Raw genomic sequence first — 13,940 nt, forward strand, 5'->3', positions numbered from 1 at the left:
ACGCCGGGCTCCTCCCCTCCCCCGCCGACGAGGAGAGGCTCACAGACGGGTGCAAGCAGACAAGTAGCTGTTTTTATTGAATACAGAAGCGCCTTGAAAACTCTGTGGACTCTGGGGCTCTCCTGCAATTCCTTTCATTCCCAAAGTGCTGGAGCCAAGCACGCGTCCCCCGTGACTCCCTCCCATTTCTTCTCCGGGATTTGGGCAGGAGAGGAGGGAGGAAATGAGTGGGGAGACGGGGGCTGGCTGGTGGGCTGGGCTTGCGGGGAGACCTGATTCTCCGGCCAAGGAAAGGGGGGCGGGCTCGGGGCCGCCCGCGAGGCGTGTGATTGGGCCTGACCTTCAGCGGGCTTGTCAGTTTCGCCCCGGGGAAGGGGGGCGCGGGAGGGGAGTGGGCGGGGGAGGGGGCTGCCCGGAGCCTCTCGTCCGGCCCACTGACGGCATGAAGCCTTTAGGGGCACGCAGTCCTCTCAGATTTTTGGTTGAAGCCCCTCATCTGCCGTCAGTCTGAAGGCAGGGCCCCGCAGAGGACGGATCGGAGGGTCCCGACCGGCGGGGCCAACCGAGAGGGAGAGGAGGGGGCGAGAGACAGGAAGGAAGCAGACCATCAAATTTAAGAAAAAGCCCTTTGACTTTTTCCCCTCTGCCTCCCCAATGGCTGTGTAGCACACATCCCCGACGATACCTTGGAAGGGACGAAGTAGGTCTGCAATCGCGATTTCGTGGGTTGAGTTCACAGTTGTGACTGCGGGGCTCGGAGATGGAGCGGTGGTCCTCTAGGTGGAAAACGAAACGGTGGCTCTGGGATTTCACCATAACAACTCTCGCACTGACTTTCCTCTTCCAGGCTAGAGAGGTCAGAGGAGGTAAGAAAAAAATGGTTTGCGGGAGGTGGGAGATTGCTGTCGGTCTTTCTCATTCTGTGCCCCTCCCCCCTTCCTTCTTCCAACCCCTCTCCTCCCCCCAACAATTCTCTCAAATAAAATCCAGATTGTAGCTGCCACCAGGTTGGAAGTGAAGACTGGTGCGAGAGAGATGGATGTAGGCGGGACAGTAATGGGAGAAGAGGTAGCAGGAGAAAAGATCTGTCAGGCACAGAGCCTGCTGAAATGTCCTTCACCACCTTCCAGGGGCTTTGAAAAGAGGAAAAATATTACCTTGAACACAGAGGCAGTTGTACAAAGCTTTTGTTTGAGGATAGGTCCTTAGACTACCTTTTGAACACATCTGGTTTCTTCAGATTGTAACTAATGGAAGTCCTTTTTTAAAGGTGAGCTGAGGAGAGAATATAGAGAAAGGGTATAAAATGATCCTTGATAAAGCTCTTTGTCTGGAACAAAGTGAGAAATAAGCTGTTTTGAGGATTTGAGAGAGACCCAGGGGGGCATGAATCTTGAAGACTGAGAATACTTTGGGTGTGTGTGTCATTTTGAGGAGATAGTAATAGGGAAAAAATGGCAGATTAAAAGAAATGGATGGAGATAGGAAGAACACTCTTCCCGGGATTTTGCACCTTCCTCCCTTCTGTGACCCGCCCCCCCCCCCGCCCCCCAATTTCTTTTTGCAGGTTGGACGTGCAGTTCTCTTGGAGAATGATGAAACTCGCCAAGCAAATGGGGTGGGGGCGGAGGAGTAGGGATTGGAGGGAAGGGGAGGGGGCGTGGGGTGGGATGGGAGGAGAGAGGTAAGGAAAAGTTCCTACGTGGCACCACCAAATATTCAATGACCAGACCTGCTGGGAAGACTGCAGCTCTGTCAGTACCCGAGGAGGGAGAGCGACTTCACTCCTCCCCTCCGCCTCCTCCCTCCTTTCCCCCCGCCCTTTCCCGCAAAGGCATCTGGCTGGAGCGGTCCGTTAGGTGCTGTAGACACGGCTGGCGGGAGGACGGACTCCTTTGGAGTTAAGGGAGCCCAAACAGCTTAGAGTAGAAAAGCAAGCTTTGTCGGGGTGCGCAGAGAAGTAGGGGTAAGAAGGAAGGCGGCGATGATTGGCTGAGGGAGAAACAAATTGTCAACCCCAAAGGCGCAGGCTTTAGCAGAAACCTGAGTCTGACCCTGGTGGGCGCCAAGATCTGAGCTCTCCTTAGTGGGAGTTAGCGCTCCCGGAGGCCGAACTCTGCGAAGCCAGGTCTGTATTTCTTCAGCACACTTTGTGATTGTTCACCTTCCTGAGGAGCAGGCAGGGATGGGTTATTCCTCTGTGACTTTTCCTGGCGAATAGTACAGAGCCTCATTAGGACTATCTTTGAATTTTGGAATCGGTCATGCTAATTACGTGGATTCATTCATTTCTACATATTAAAAGATAAATAGTAGAGTCTTGAAAGTGAAATCTATCAAAAGTTTGCACTTTACCTTTGGTACCTGGTCACCAGCGGGATTGGTCGGTTCTGTCCTCAGGTCTGCCCTCTGCTGGTTTTCTTTATTATTTGGAATTCAAGCAACTGCCTCAGGATATAAGGCCTCTTAAAGTCCTTCTAAGTACAATGATCCTGAAAAAGGACACTTGATTAAGGAAGAACAGGTATACTGTTTCCTTTTGAACTTTTCCAGCTATTTCTTTTGTCCAAACTTGGGACAAGTATCATAATGGTAGCCTTTTGTTTTTTAATATGGAAACTAAGACTTTCTTAAGTGAAGACAGATGCATTGTAAACTTGAGAGATTTATCATAGGCATTCAGGGATTATTTCAGTGAAGATGTTTCACTTCCACACTGGGGCTTCTTTAAAGCTCTAAGGATATCAGAAAAGTCAAATTTCTACACTTGTGATGCATAATTTTCTCATTTGAATCTAGCTGTATACCTAAAACTATTTTAAACAAAACATCTTAGTACCACATCAAATAAGTGGTGGAAAAATAAACCTCTATTATTACAAAACCATCTAATGTGAGAAATAGCAAACTTTAAGGATCATGTGTAGTTTCTGTTTGTTATTTTTGATGAATATCTTGAAAGTATATGGTTATTTGGATCTTCACATTGTTTAAGATTTGGTATTCGTTTCACCAAATTGCTAGGTGCTTATTCTTTAGAAGGAAACTATACTTACTTAAACCTACTCTTGTAGGCATTCTTACCACCTAATGAAATTCAAAAAGGAAATACTATATTAATGCTTAAAAAGGAAACACTAGCCTGAATCATCACACAAAGGAAAAATAAACTCAGTGTCCATTTCTCACGCTAGTGTTTATATTTGCAAATGATGTAACAATGAGTTAGTTTCTAAATAAGGTATTGTATACCAGAATTATATTATATATTTATATAACTTAATTTCTCTGAGATGCAGTGGTATGATCTGATTGTTAAACCGAAAGATAATTTAAAGATAACCTTCATCTAAAATTTGTATTTCTTGGATTAAAAAGTACTTAAGCCTAAAAAGTTCTGGGTTCATAATAAATTGGACTCTAAAAATATGTAGTTAGGATCCTGAAGCATCTTACAGGGAAAACCTTACAAAGAAAGTTTCTTGGAGTGAATGAAAAGAGAGTCAGTGAATTCACACAGTCATATTATTTTACTTTGTAAATACAAACTCTGTACTTCAGTAATCTTTAACTTACTTAAAATTTTTTTTAGTATTTATTATGGTTTAGTAAGAAGAAAAGAGTAAGCATTATGTTTTATATTTGCATTAACTTCAGCATCATATTTCATATACTTGCTTATGGTTAATATAAATGTTCTAACTCATGAATTTATAGATTTTATATTCAATTAGTTCAGTACTTATTAAGATAGAATCTGAAATTTACCTAGAATTTGTAGTGACTATAACTCATGATTGTGTTCAGATTGATGGCTTTATGATAGATGGTTTTAGCAGTTTTTAAAGGAATTAAGTTAAATTGAGTAAAAAGAAAATATAATATCTGATTGAATCATTTTGTCATTAATTAAAATGGTAGTCTACCTTTGGTGGTTGAACCAATATTGTGCCTTGCAAAACGTTGATTAATTTTATGAAGAATTTTCGAAGCTTGTCAGTAGTTGGTAGTGATTCCTGCTGAAGTGTTTTGAGTGCCTGGGATCAGCAGGTGAAATGGTGCTGGCTTCCAGAGTATGTGCTAATCCAACTTGGGAAGAGATCAAGCTTGTCCCTTAGGTTACTCAATCAGAAATCAGTTAAAAGATCAGATACGCTTCTGATAGCAAATGCAGTATCTTCTATGATTATTAATATAGTGTTTCCATTTGTTTTTTAAAGCTAAAAATCAACAAAGTCTGTAATAAACACTAAAGAAAAGTAGATGGCTCATGAGAAGCATCTTCCTGAATGTTTTATACAGATAACCTTAGTTTAGGTGGCACATATATATTCAGTTAATTATAGACACTTTCACAAAATTGTCTATTAGTTTTAAAATTAAGTATATTAATATTTTAATGTGACAATTGACTTTATAATTAATACTTTACTAGATTCTACTTTATAAAAATAATTCTGTAAGAGGTATACTCAGAATTTTAAATAAAATTATGAAGTTGCAAAATGAGAAATGTATATATCTAGATAGTATGATTGCTTATGATTTATATAATTAAAGTTTAGCTTCTATGTTTGCTTCGATTTGTGACTAAAATTGAAGGGGCACATTATTCAAGTTATCACTAAAATGTAGCAAGGCCAATATGGGCCCCTTTTCAAGTTTGTGGGTAGGATTTCTGACAAAAAATAAGTAGTTGCCTTTCTATTCTTAAATTTTTTTTCTTTTCTGAGACAAATTTCTCTTCACTCTGGTTAACTTATTTAGGCACTACCTATGTAGTGATAATGAATGGATTCGAATTGTTTCAGTGATAGTGTTTAATAAAAAGCTGAATTTTTCGAAAGAAGAAAAGGTGTTTAGATTCTATTAAAGAGAATGCTAGAGATAGAAATTCATATAAAAATAGCAACTCCATACTACCTTCTCACTTCACTAATGAGGAAACTAAGGCATAGAAAAATTCTTAACTGAATCCTGTCTCTCAAAAAATATATATTCATATCATAGTCAAGATTTTCCATAAATGAGTAGGGTGAAATCTGCAATAATGATAAAGTATCTTTAAATAAATAATAGTAGTCTGAGACTTAATGGAATAAATAATTATTACTTAATTTGTGTGTATTTATGAAATATAGAATGATCATATATTGCTTAAATATATGTGCTGGAGTTTAGATTAGTGAGGATCGATTAAGTGAAAATGATGAATCAAAGAAACACAGGAGATTATAGAACGCATTTAAATATTCCTTAATGTTCTAAATTTAGATATAGGTAATTTTTGATAATTTGTATTGTTAATATGCCTAATTATGTGATTCTATAAGATCTGTATCAAAGTAAAAAGTGCAACAGTTTATAAAATATTTTTGTATACATTTGTTGCTGGATTATGAACATGGTTTTTTTTTTTTCTTCTCTAAAGTTCCTAATAGAGGACCCAGTACAACTTTGAATTTTCAGGAAGCTAAGAAAGTTATATATTTATTTCAAATAAGACAAATAATGTCAAATTTCTCTTTTCGTGTTGATTTTATATTGACTGGGTGATATATATTATATCTAATTGTATGTTTTTATCTAATTGTATTAATAAGTCAGATAATGAATTGATTTTTACTTGATATGGGTTATTTAACAGATAACCTTTTTTCCAAACAAGCAGTCAGCTTTGGGAAAAAAATAACCGATGCGCTTAGTAGTGCAGATTCTAATTCAAGCTTTTCCTTTTGGATTGTCAAAGTGTCTAGTCACCTCTTACTTCAGGAATAAATAGATAGTTAATTTATAGAGAAATACTTCCTCTTCAGGGTCTACATGATGTGCGGTGCTGGCAATGGCTAAGATAGAGCTAGTATTTCAACCATGAAGGTTTTTCCTCTTTTGGGAAATTCAGTACATGTCCTTAAGATCCTGAAGAAGATACTGTGGAAGTTAATAGTTCTACTTATGACTAACTCTGTTTTATATAAATACAGAGTTTTATACATATTCAGCCAGCCTTATCATTTAATATAATTTTTAGGGATGGTGTTTAGGTATTTAAAAGCCAGAATCATATTATATCCTAAATGCACTTTTCCTTCCTTTAGAGAAAGTGCAGTTGGTTTGTGATCATTAGGAATTCAAGACAACTGCAGAGTTGGGGCTTAGGGCTGATCTGCATTTCTGCTTTTACTCCTCCACTTCCCTTATTTAATCCTGGGGAAATGTGACCTGAGCTGGGAGTGGTGAGAGGAAATCAAACTTTTTTTTTTGAGCATTGAAGTTTTGTCCCTTAGCAAAGAAGAGAGGTACACACAGGTCCTATAAAAAGTTACAGTGCTCCTTAAGCTTTCTCCCTGAAGAGTATTTTAAATGCAGTTTTCAATCTATATTAAAACTACCCTATAATGAATTTCCTAAATTTGGACTTTTTTCTACTGATTTCTTTTGCAATTTAAACTATCTTCTATATTCAAATGCATCTATTTATTTCTCCTTTCAAAACCCTAATATGATTTTATTTTTATAGATAATTGTGATTTTTTTTTTTTTTTTTTTTTTACTTTCAGTTGTGTCAAAACTCAACGTGAATAATACTCTCGGGTAGAGAAGATGAAACAATTTTAAAGTGATTTAGTGAGCAGTATCTATTTATCAGTTGCAGTCTTTGGCCTACTACTGACTTGGCTAGTGGTTCTTTAGACATTGGCTGATCACCAGACCTACTGTTATCTGGTAAAATAAACTCTTTGCTTGCTGCGCATGGAATTAGAGACAGTGCTATTAATTTAGTAGAAAGAACTCAGAGAAAAGAAAGGTTATCGTATTTCAGAGTAAGAGACCAGTTTAAATACGACTTGACAATTGAGAACTAAAACAAACCGGTGTAAAAGTGCTTCAGCACAATCAACGTTTGCAATCCCTCAAACCTTCTTTTTTTTTTCTCTCTCTCTCCTTAAAAAGCATTTCTTTCTTATTTTAACCAAATTTAATTGCTCTTGAATGGCCCTGTACTGTACAGGCCAGTGAAGGTCCCTATTCATAGAACTTGAGCGCATAGAATGTCAGTGGAAGCGTCCTTCCTCTGTCTGACTGGTAAACTCACATCCGGGCTTGTAGGAGCAAACCTTAGACTGTATGAGGCAGTTGGCTTTCCTTTCTCACTCAGACTTTAACAAACAATTTCCCGAAAGGATGATTGCTACGAAAGAGCAGTAGTTGCAATTCCTGACAGAACTAATAAGAAACTCTAGCACATTTTCCTACTTGGTGTTCTTAGATGCCACTGCGGAGCGTCAGAAGTATTAGTGGTGCATGCCGAGTCGCTTCAGTTGTGTCTGACTCTTTGCGACCCTATGGACTGTAGCCCACCAGACTCCTTTGTCCATGAGATTCTCCAGGCAAGAATACTAGGGTGGGTTTTGCTGTACCCTCCTCCAGGGATCTTCCTGACCCAGGGATTGAACCTAGGTCTCATGTCTCCTGCACTGGCAAGCAGATTCTTGACCACTAGCGCCACCTGTGGTATTTGCCCTTAACTCTCTTTTCAGACTAACTCTGAAGTACAGCCTTCTACTTGCTGTTACTCTTTGAATGCTGATGAACCTTCAAAACACTTCACTAGTTTTGAGGACAAACGTATTGTACAGATGGCTTAGCATGATGTAGAGTGCCTTACTGTGTGTCTCAGACTCAGGTTTCCCACTCCAACACCATGCAACCCGCACACTAGGCATGTTAAACCTCTTGACCATCCTCTCCCCTCTCCTGGAATGCATTACTCTTTTTGCCTGGAATGGATTTTTCCTTCTCATCCATCTAGCAGGTCCTTTCTCATACTTCAAGATTTAACTCAAGCTGCATACTCCAGGCAGATATAGTAACAAGCTCTAACACTGAATGCATATGTCTCCTTGTAAGCATTTTTGTATAGAATCTCATTCATTCTGACAATTGTCGTAGAAGTAAGCTAATACTACCATCTCCATTTTACCCATAAGGAAATTGAAAAACAGATAAGTTAATTGTCTTACTTAAGACCATACAGCTACTGTGTAGCTCCGAACCCAGACAATCTTGCTCCAGATCTCTTGCTTTTGACCATTTGCCCATGTTTACTTTATTGTGTATTCTTTTTATATATAAATAGTTTAAAAAATAATTTTATTTATTTCTTTTTTGTTTGCCCTGGGTCTTCATTACTGTACACAGGCTTTCTCTCGTTGAGGTGAGCGGGGGCTAGTCTTCGTTTCTGTGCCCTGGCTTCTCCCTGCAGTGGCTTCTCTTGTTACAGAACACAGCCCCAGGCACGTGGGCTTCGGCAGTTGCTGCATGAAGGCTCAGTAGTTGTGCCTCACAGGGCCTAGAGCACAGGCTCAGTAGTTGCGGCACACAAGCTTCATTGCTCTGTGGCATGTGAAATCTTTCCTGGACCAAGGATGAAATCTTTGTCCCCTGCAGTGCTGGCAGATTCTTATCTACTGCACCACCAGGGAAGTCCTGTTGTATATTCTTAATGCTTTTGCACAGCCTCCCTGACTTTGCTTATGGTTATGGTGCCTTGGGGCCTAGCAATAATGCACAAATCATGCAGCTGTACCATTGTAAATATCATGTAAATTATGCAAATAACTTGAATGCTACCAAGGAAAAATATAAAGAGATTTTGGTGAAAGAGGATGTCATAATTCAGGTGACTCTTCAGCTTGCACTAAATTTCAGTGGTGAAGGACCTGTCACTCTTCCCATTTTAGGGACAAATCTAAGCCTTAATGATGGCAGAGAACCAAGGGGAGTGGATGGAAGCTAACATGTGTTACTTTATTCCTTTGACTGAGGGGAAGTTGACAGCTTTGTCTGTTGGTGTTCAAGGTTCAGCTTGGGGTTGGCCTGATTTCATTAAGTAACAGGGATACTTACAAATTGCTGCCTGTTCTAATCAGGATCTGTTACAAAGAACAACAGTTCTATTCCACTTTGGGGGATTGATGTATGGGAGTATGCTTATTACCTTCAATATAAAGTGTCAGATGTGATTATCTAAAAGCTGTTTGAATGTAATCAGCTGGGAGAATGTAACTGAAAGATACATGGTCTGCAAAAAAAAAAAAAAAAAAAAAAACATGGACACATTATAATTATTTTAAAAGTTCTTCATTTATATGTTAGCCTTCCTCTAGGAGTTGCTGGAGGGTAAAGACTGTGATTTAGTTTTCTTTCTTTCCCTTGTGTCTGCCAAGATGCCAGAATGCACACAGGATATGATATAGTCACCATTTAGATTACTAATTATCTTCTTGCTTTGCTCATCAGGCTGGAACAAGGTTAAAATCTAGTTAACTTGGAGTGGTGTAAGGTGACCTCCTCATGTCATGTTGTTAACAGTGATTAGAGTCCCCCTCCCTCTTTTTCTTTACTCACTCTCTGAAAGTGAATGAATTGCTACTTCTTTTCAGCCTTCCTCATTTGGGAAATAGTTTTGCACATTCTCTTCAAAGATATTTTTATATATTTGAAGCTTTCAGTTGACCATACTATCTCTAAAACTGGAGTTTGCTTTAACCTAGTAATATGACTGATAAAATGCCATATGAAGTCATATTTTTGCTTTGACAGCAACATAAATCATCATTTCACTTATCTATTGGTGAACAGGAAAGTTTAATTCAAGTTTGATTTCAATCTGTAAAAGTAATAATTGAGAAAATCTTGTCATATATAATTTTTCAAACCTTTATTTCAGTTTTGTATGATATTAAGGATTGTCTGATTTTGCTTAATGACTATTAGGAAAAGTAGCCTATCTATTGCATTAGGATTATTTTAGTAAGCTAGTTCTTCAAGTTAGAAAGCAAACTGCATGTTGCATATATAATTATGTTATTATGAAGTACCATGTTTAAAAAGGAGTACTTAAAATTTCAAGTGCTTAATAGAATTAATAGTCTATAGTCATCATAGAATTGTTTTGGATAAAAATATTTTTTTAATATTCTGTTCCTATCTGTTGTATATTTTAGTTCCACTAAAATCATCAGGATGGGTATCTTTATCTGCTTTATTTAGTGTGCCCTAAACATGTAGGAACCTATCACATAGTAAATGTTTGGAAAATTTTTGTTGAATGAGGTAAAGATGTTGGTTGCAGCTCAAATGAATTGCTTTTCAATAACCTAATTGATAACCTGGGATAGGATATAAATTATGTAAATCAGCTCTTGTCAGTGTCTGTGGAATATACTAAACAGATTTTTGCTGATACTGTTAGGATTTCTTGGAAATGGCTGTCTCTGTTTTGCCTCCAAGCAAACTATGGTCTTCATGATGAATACTCTCCCAATCTGCTTACCATTACTTTTTTACACAGAATTTAGTTATTATCTCCCCTGGGAATACCTCTTTGTAACCATGAAGACTAGGATAGTTGACCTTGTATATCATCCAAACCACAGAAATCTTATCATAGAATGGCATCTAGCACTATACCTGGAGTAAATAGGTGGCCAGTAGACATTCATTGAGTGAATTAATGAACTTATAAGTTAGACATTTTTATTAAAGTCAAGAGGACAGGAGTACTCAGTTCTGGCTTGATATCACAATCATTTCCAGTCCCATCTCTGTGGATATTGATTGAGTAGATTTTGTACAGAATCCAAGCATAGCTGCTTTATAAGGCTCTACATATACTTTTGATGCACAACCAAGGGTTCATGAACCTTCTGAAATAGGAAGTAAATGTATATAAAAATGAGGATGTGCCTAGTTTGTATAACAGGGTACTGGAAGTCAAGTGAAAGATTATTTATCTGCTATGTGCAAATCTTCTGATACATACCTTATTGTCAAACAGAAGTGGTTCTGCATAAAATAATGTAAGTAGATCAACTGATCATGATATTGATAATGCTTTTTAAAGAAAATCCTCCTCTTCATAGGATGTAACAAACTAAATGCCAATAAGTATTTTTCTTCTCAAAAGTTCAGGATTAAAGTTGTTTAATAACTGAGAAAATTAAATGATCCCCTTCTTTGTGCAGTCACTGTGTTAGGTGTCAAGACTACAAAGACGGCAGGTCAGGCTCCATTCTCATGGAGTAGGTGTGTTACCAGGAGCGTGCTGGAGTGGAGGGTGTGGGCAGGGACCACGTAACACAAGACCATAAAGGTATACTTTTCTGCATAGAATGGAATGATGACCAATTTAAAGGTACAGAGAGGCTGCCAAGTTGGCATGGTCAGCACATATTCTCATATCTGTACATGACTAGGTGGTTCCAATTGATTGCAACCATTGGATTCTCTAACAAATAACCAGGGAAGTAGAGCAATGCAGCTTTTTTTCTGGGTTATTTAATCCACTGTAAAGTGACCTGACATTCTCAGTGGTAATTAGTTCAGTTGAGTCACAGTTGATTTGGAGTTATGGTCATGATAAAGTTGAAAAATGAATGAATAAATAATCTTCCTATTTTATAAAGGATAATGATAAACAACCATGTACACATTTATAAAATCTGTTATGAGACAAAGTAGCCTAATATTTTTAAACCTTACAATGTGGTTGCTCTTGTTATTAACCACATTATAGCATTTTTAGAACATAAAGTGTAAATAGTGATTTTTGTTTCTGAAGATTAATATGTTGGACCAAAACCTCTGTTTTATTTAGCTGGGAATAAGTTACTTATTATAAGCATTTTTAACTTGTAATGATTTCTTTCAGGGAAAGTTATATCAAATAGAGTTTTAAAAATATATCATTAATTTAGTTATAGTTTAAAATGACATTGCTAGTCTGTCAACTCCCAACATTTTATTTTTACTACTCTAGACCTTTCCCCTGAAAGCAAAGTCGCTCAGTCGTGTCCGACTTTTTGCGACAGCGATCCCATGAACTGTAGCCTACCAGGCTCCTCCATCCATGGGATTTTCCAGGCAAGAGTACTGCAGTGGGTTGCCATTTCCTTCTCAGGAGAATCTTCCCAACCCAGGGATCGAACCTGGGTCTCCCTCATTGTAGGCAGACGCTTTTACCGTCTGAGCCACCAGGTACCTTTTCCTTGAACTTCCCCTAAACTTCAGACTCCTAAACTCATTCAACTGCCTATTCAGCTGTTTCCAGTGGGATTTACTAAGTCATCTCAAAATTAGCATGCCCAAAACTGAATTGCAGAACTCCAGCCCTAAAGTCCATTCATCACAGTCTTCCCTGTCTCAGTTAATGGCAACACAATCAATCATGATGTTTGAACTAAAAACGTTGGTGTCATCTTTGACTCCTTTTCTCCCATACTCCACTCTGGCCTGCTGTCTTCAGAATATATCCATAATATCACAAAGCACTTCATCTCTCAGCCCAAGAAAACAGTATCAACAGAATTTGACATCTGTAAGATTGCAATTGCTCCTTCTCTGCATCTAATTCTACTCTAGTGCCCCTAGAGTCTGTTAACATAGCAGTCACAGTCTTCTGAAAAATTAGTTAGCTGATGTTCTTTCTCTCTCTTTAACTTTCAATGGTTTCCCATTTCATTTATAATTAAATCTAAACTCCTTGAATATCCCACAGGACCTCTACAAACTGCCTTCAACATGCCCTCATTGTTACTTCTCTGACCTCATCTCTTATATCCCTGTATTTTCTTGGTTGCAGGCATATTTGTCTCCTTGCATTTCCTTCAGTGTCTTAGGTCAGCTTCTATTTCAAGTTCTTTGCACTTGCTAGTCCCTTTGCTTACAATGCCACTGCATAAAAATATTAAAGTAGAGGAAGAGCTTATGCCTTTTCCGAATTTACTCAAACCTTATATTATTGAGGCTTTTCCTGTCTTACATATATTAAAATCCATATCACCGTAACCTTTCTTATATTCATTCACTGATTTATTTTTCTCCTTTATTGTTGTTTAGTTGCCCAGTGGTGCCTGACTCTTTGAGACCCCATGGACTGCTGCATGCCAGGCCTCCTGTCCCTCACCCTCTCCTGAAGTTTGCCCAACATCCAGCCATCTCATCCTCTGATGCCCTCCTCTCCTTTTGCCCTCAATCTTTCCCAGCATCAGGAACTTTTCCAGTGAGTTGGCTGTTTGCATCAGATGACCAAAATACTGGAGCTTCAGCTTCAGCATCAGTTCTTCTAATGAGTATTCAGGGTTGATTTTCCTTAAAATTCACAGGTTTGATCTTCTTGCTGTCTTCTTGCTGTCTGAAAGGAGCTTTCAGAAGTCTTCTCCAGGACCACATTTCAAAGGCATCAATTCTTTGGCATTCTGTCTTCTTTATGACCCAGCTGTCAAAATGGTATGTGACACTGGGACAATACATACCTTTGTCGGCAAAATAGTGTCTCTGCTTTTCAAGGCACTGTCTAGTTTCTCATAGGTTTCCTACCTAGAAGCAATTGTCTTCTGATTTCATGGCTGCAGTCACCATCCGCAGTGATTTTAGAGCCCAAGAAGAGGAAATTTGTCACTACTTCCACCTTTTCCCCTTCTATTTGCCATGAAGTAATGGAGTCAGATTCCATGATCTTAGTTTTCTTTTAATATTTAGTTTTAAGTCGGCTTTTTCACTTTCTTCCTTCACCATCATTAAGAGGCTCTTTATTTCCTCTTCACTTTCTGCCATTAGAGTGGTATCATCTGCATATCTGAGTCTGTTGATGTTTGTCCGGTCTATCTTGATTCTGGCTTGTAAGTCATCCAGCCTGGCATTTCTCATGATGTGCTCAGCGTATAGATTAAACAAACAGGGTAACCGCACACAACCCTGTTGTACTCCGTTCTCAATCTTGAACCAATCAATTGTTCCATACTGGGTTCTAACCGTTGCTTCTTGACTCGCATACAGGTTTCTCAGGGGGAAGGTAAGATGGTCCAGTATTCCCATCTCTTTAAGAGCTTTCCACAGTTTTTTTTGTTTTGTTTTTTTTTTATGATCCATATAGT

The 13,940-nt window shown here is 38.5% G+C and overlaps 1 protein-coding gene and 1 pseudogene across 2 annotated transcripts in view; both read left to right on the plus strand.

The window, feature by feature from the left end:
* The first annotated feature begins 409 nt into the window (after positions 1–409).
* Positions 410–13,940, plus strand: part of COL11A1 (collagen type XI alpha 1 chain) — a 213,159-nt gene continuing 199,628 nt past the window's right edge. For both annotated transcript variants that reach the window (XM_065907856.1, XM_065907860.1), the window contains exon 1: positions 410–866. In XM_065907856.1, the coding sequence (XP_065763928.1) occupies positions 761–866 (106 nt within the window). In that variant the 5' untranslated portion in view covers positions 410–760. The remainder of the gene's footprint in view (positions 867–13,940) is intronic.
* On the plus strand, positions 8,579–9,128 carry LOC136149428 (superoxide dismutase [Mn], mitochondrial pseudogene; annotated as a pseudogene).

Source organism: Muntiacus reevesi, chromosome 1, assembly GCF_963930625.1.
Source record: "Muntiacus reevesi chromosome 1, mMunRee1.1, whole genome shotgun sequence".
Lineage (NCBI taxonomy): Eukaryota > Metazoa > Chordata > Mammalia > Artiodactyla > Cervidae > Muntiacus > Muntiacus reevesi.